At 52.1% G+C, this 4,752-nt stretch overlaps 2 protein-coding genes across 3 annotated transcripts in view; one reads left to right on the top strand and one right to left on the bottom strand.

Annotated features, from left to right (window-relative positions):
* Desi1 (desumoylating isopeptidase 1) overlaps window positions 1-3,240 on the bottom strand; it is a 25,048-nt gene extending 21,808 nt beyond the window's left edge. For both annotated transcript variants that reach the window (XM_013024946.1, XM_013024947.1), the window contains exon 1: window positions 2,932-3,240. In XM_013024946.1, the coding sequence (XP_012880400.1) occupies window positions 2,932-3,019 (88 nt within the window). In that variant the 5' untranslated portion in view covers window positions 3,020-3,240. The remainder of the gene's footprint in view (window positions 1-2,931) is intronic.
* A 214-nt stretch (window positions 3,241-3,454) lies between these two features.
* Window positions 3,455-4,752, top strand: part of Xrcc6 (X-ray repair complementing defective repair in Chinese hamster cells 6) — a 29,379-nt gene continuing 28,081 nt past the window's right edge. Inside the window, exon 1 of the mRNA XM_013024777.1 lies at window positions 3,455-3,520. The gene's annotated coding sequence lies outside the window, so the exon portion shown is untranslated. The remainder of the gene's footprint in view (window positions 3,521-4,752) is intronic.

The raw sequence follows: 4,752 nt of genomic DNA, 5'->3' as shown, positions 1-4,752 counted from the left end.
CAAAAAAAAAAAAAAAAAAAGAATGTCATGGACAGTTCTGCCCAGGCTGACTTTGATCCTCTGATCTCAGCCTCCAGTCACTAGGATTATAGGTATGAGCCAACAGCACCTGGCTCCAGATATTCTTAAAGCATTTCTCCTCCCCCCTACCCCCCACCCCCGCACCTGCCCTAATGTTGGCGACCAAGCTCCCGGCCTTGTGTTTGTTAGGCAAACATTCTACCACTTGATCTATCATTCAGATATGCCTCCAGCCCATTCTTGTTATTTTCTTAGTACCCAGTTTGCTTCTTGTACAATATATTCTTGTTTTATTTGCATATATATTTTTCTTGCAACATCTCCCACACTACACTGAGCTCCATGATGGCAAATAATATTTTTCTTCATTCTATCATCTTTAGTTAAATCATTCATTAGTACCTAATAGATGCTCAAATATCTGTTGAATGAATGAAGCAATTATACCTGAGACCTGTTTCAGCTAACGTCATTGCCAAGTAACAGAATAAAAATTAGCCAGCGCAGGGGCTGGGAAGGTGGCTCAGTGATAGAGTGCTTGCCTTATATGCATGAGGCCCTAGGCTCAATTCCTCAGTACCACTAAGCAGAAAAAGCTGGAAGTGGTGCTGTGTGGCTCAAGTGGTAGAGCACTAGCCTTGAGCTGAAGAGCTGAGGGACAGCATCCAGGGTTCAGGCCCCATGACCGGGGGTGGGAGGAAGGCCAATGCAAAGGGGTGACTTTTATTTATGAGCTTAGGAAATATCTAAGTAAAATCTCACTATGATCAAACTAAACAACTGGCTCCATTCCAAGCCATTTCGTTAGAGCTTGACTGATGTAATCTATTGATAACTACTACCCAAACAATGACTGTAAGTTTTGCTCTCAAGTTTGTCTTACTGATGTCTTTTTCCCCCCCTGGTGCTGGAAATTGGACTCAGGGTTTTGTGCATACTAAGCAAGTGCTCTCTACAGTTGAGCTATACCTCTCACCTTACTCATATAGCAATCTCCTCTCCAATAACAGACTGGCTACATAAGAATGATCTGATTAAAAACAGATTTACAAAATTCTGATTGAGCACTTATGAAGTATGTCCCTAGAATCCCTATGTTTAAAACGTTCTTTATTTTGAATTGATAATGTGTATGTTGTATTCTGCTATTGGAACAGTAAGAAAAAAATTCACAGCAAAGTTTCCTTTCCACTCCTGTATGGTTCTCAACACATCCAGCTACCCTATCAATAACAGCTGCCAATTTCTTATGCATCCTTGCAGGCAATTATTTGCCTAAGCAAGTCAGTCTATTGGTACATACATTTATGCTTGAATATTCCTTTAAGTAAAACATACACGTATAGAAAGATATTGGTTGTGGGGCTTGAACTCAGGGCCTGGGTGCTGTCCCTGAGCTCTTTTGCTCAAGGCTAGCACTCTACCACTTTGAGCCACAGTTCCACTTCCAGTTTTTCAGTGGTTAATAGGAGATGGCTCATGGACATTTTTCTGCACGGGCTGGCTTTAAACCGCAATCCTCAGATTTCAGTCCCCTGAGTAGCTAGGATTATAGCAAGAGCCACCAGTGCCCAGCAACACTTGTGTATTTACAGAGCTTTTCTTTGTTCTTGTGTTGGAGACCAGGACTATTTGACACTAGCTTTCACTTGTTGGCTGGTGCTGTACCACCTGAGCCACACCTCCAACCCAAAGAGCTTTCTTCCTAATTCTATTTAAAATATCTGTTGGAAATTAAGGTATCTGGGTTTTCTGTTGTTGTAGTGCTGGGAAATCAAACCCACGTGCCTATAGAATGCTAGATAAGCGCTCTCACCAATTGACATCATTTGCCCAGCACCTATATTATTAATGAGCACCTTAGATAGTGCTGATATGAAGGTACATAGAGAAACTATTCACTGGGTGCAGGGTTGAAGGATTAAGTTCAACTGGGTTGGATTCAGAAACTCAAGGACATTGAAAAGTTACCTTCAAAAGGAGCAAGTTTGCTTCCTTGAGTTCTGCCCTTTCATTTCCCAGAGACGGAACTAAATCACCTATTGTCCCCATAGAATCCAGGAAAGGCCATTCAAATAAATGTTGCCAATGCTCTTCGCGCTTTGATTCCTGAAGCCCCTTCCGGCCTGCCTAGGATTACCTGAAATCACGAGCCTGATCAGTCCTATGTGACGCTAGACATTCTGATCCTTGAGTTGAAACCAGGTTTGAGCTACACTGATTTCCTCCCCCACAGGGAGAGTCGTTGAATGGGGCACAACGAAAATCAACACCTCTCTTATTCATCTGCACGGATACATTAGCATCCAGTCCTCCAGACCTGCTTTCTTACCATCTTGGCAAAAGTAACTACAACTTAGCAATGTCGAGTGAAGAGAAAGGCATTGTCAGGCCGAACTCTGAATTCTGAAGTTCCCGGCTCACCTGACCTGCCCTCTACCTGGGGGTGGGGGGGGAAGGCCGTGACGGCTGGGCGGCCTCCGGGGCAGCTTCTAGCTCTTTCTTCTCACTGGATACTACAAAGGGAGTTTCCTCCGTGCGGAGGGAGGGCTCTCTGGGGGCCGTCGGAGAATGTCCTCCGTAGTATCCCTTCCACCACGAGAGGCACGGCGCGGGAGAGACACTCCCCGGCTCTCCCTCTCCACCGAGTCAAGAAAGGGGTGCGGAGAGCTCCCCCGGACCGCCGGCCAGCCCCGGTCCTGGCCGAGGGCGATCGGGAGGCCTCGTCCTCTAGCGGCGCACCGCGCAGGGGGAGGGCGTGACCCCTCGGGCCCCGGCTCCCCGGACTCCCAGCACCCCTCTCCCCTCCATCCGCTGGCCTTCCCATCCTCCGGGAGTCGGGGCCCCCAGGCCGGGCCCCTCCCCGGGCCCGCCGGCGCCCTCCTTCCCACCCGACCCCGGCCTCCTCACCAAGCATGATGGGGCTAAGCCTCCGGGCCAGGCCCTTGGACAGGTCGTACACGTAGAGTTTCACCGGGTAGAGATTGGGCGGCTCCATTGGGACCCGTGGCGGCAGCCACCAAGGCCCTGGGGCACCCGGCAGCGGCTAGGACCTCCTAGCACCCCCCCTCCCCGGGGTGGGGAGAAAAGGGAGCAGGGGAGGGGGGAACCGAGCCCGGCCCGGCCTGAGGGGCGGGGGAGAGGCCGCCCAACGCTGCAGGGGACCCGGCACCGGCCACCGGCAACGACTACTGTGAGGTGACAGAAAGGGGACCGGGAGGGTCCACACGGAAGAGGAGGTGGGGGCGGAGACGCACTTTTGCGCATGTGCGTGCCGTCCTGCCGGGAGGCGGGGGCGGGGCTTCGTGGAGGGGGGCGGGGCTTTCGCGAATGGCGTTGGCTTCAGGTAGCGACGTTGGTGGAGGCTAGTGGGGGGGCGTGTCCGACGAACGCACGTTGCGCGTGATGACGCAGTGGACGTTGATTGGGTGGTAAGAGTGCCGGCCTCCGTGCAGACTTGGTGCGCGCCTAGTAAGTGGATCCCTTGCCTGCCGCTAAGGTAGGCTGTTGCCCGTGCGCCTTGCTCGTGGGACCCGAGTGGGGGGTCTCACTGCGCCTGTCCACTCAGTCTCGGGTGTCTCCTAGCCTGGCCGCGGGGGGCACCGTTCTCTAGGTGTGCAAGGCTTAGGGTAGGGGCCGCCCTCGGATCCCGCTCCTCCTCCAGGGGCAGGCGGCGTCGGGGCTTCCAGGCCTAGCTGTGTTTGAGACCTCACGGAGCGTGGTTGGCTGAGAGGTTTGGACGCAGTGGGTGGTTCCGCTAGATCGTCGCGTGTCCCCCCACCCCCAGCCCTACTGGTGCTGGCAACTGCACTCCAGGGCTGGGCCGCCCTAATCGCCCCTGTAAGTAAATATTCCCAGTAGCGAGAGTGTGAATAAAGAGCAGAGCCGCGAGGCGAACTCCACAGACCAACAGGTTTTATTCGGGATAAAAGCCTGGGACGGCCGAAGGGGAAGAAAACGGCACACCTCCCTTACAACTGGCAGAAAAAGTGAAGTCCGGCGGGGCTGATGGGAGCGGGGTGAGATGGAGGCGGGGTGGGAGAGCGGGCTTATCATAAATGGGGAACTTCAAGGTGTCCTCAGAGGCGGCAGCGCCAGCTGTGGCCTTGGGCTCGGGCTCTAAGGTACTTTACAGTCAGCCACGATGGGCCCTGATGGTAGGCCCTTTACCTTCGTACTCCAACGGCTGAGAGTTCCTCATGTTCCACGTTCCAAGCCAGCCTAGATAGGGAAGTCTGTGAGACTCTTAGTTCCAGTTAAACACACACACACACAAACACAAACATCACACATGCTAAAAGTGGAGCTCAGGCTCAAAAGTGGTAAAGTGCCAACTTGGAGTGGAAAAGTTAAGAGACAGAGACCTGAGTTCACACCCCAGTATGACCACCCCCCCAACCACCAAACAAGGGAGTCCAGAAGTGGATTTTTTTTGGGGGGGGTCGGTTGTGGGACTTGAAGTCTGGGCCTGGGCACTTTCTCTTAGCTCTTCAGCTCAAGGCTAGCGCTCTACCACTTGAGCCACAGCAGTGTCCTGGTGGTGAATTGGAGATCAGAGTGTCATGGACTTTTCCTGCCTGGGCTGGCTTTGAACCAAAATCCTCAGATCTCAGTCTCCTGAGTAACTAGGATTACAGGTGTGAGCCACTGGCACCAGGCTTAGAAGTAGATTCTTAAACTTTAAATTTGTTACTCATCTTAATTTCTTTTTATTTTTTTTTTTTTTGGGTC

The sequence above is a fragment of the Dipodomys ordii genome, unplaced genomic scaffold (genome assembly GCF_000151885.1).
Source record: "Dipodomys ordii isolate 6190 unplaced genomic scaffold, Dord_2.0 Scaffold79, whole genome shotgun sequence".
Taxonomy (NCBI): Eukaryota; Metazoa; Chordata; class Mammalia; order Rodentia; family Heteromyidae; genus Dipodomys; species Dipodomys ordii.
The sequence above is the reverse complement of the archived record's forward strand: the minus strand, read 5'-3'. Positions and strand labels throughout refer to the sequence as shown.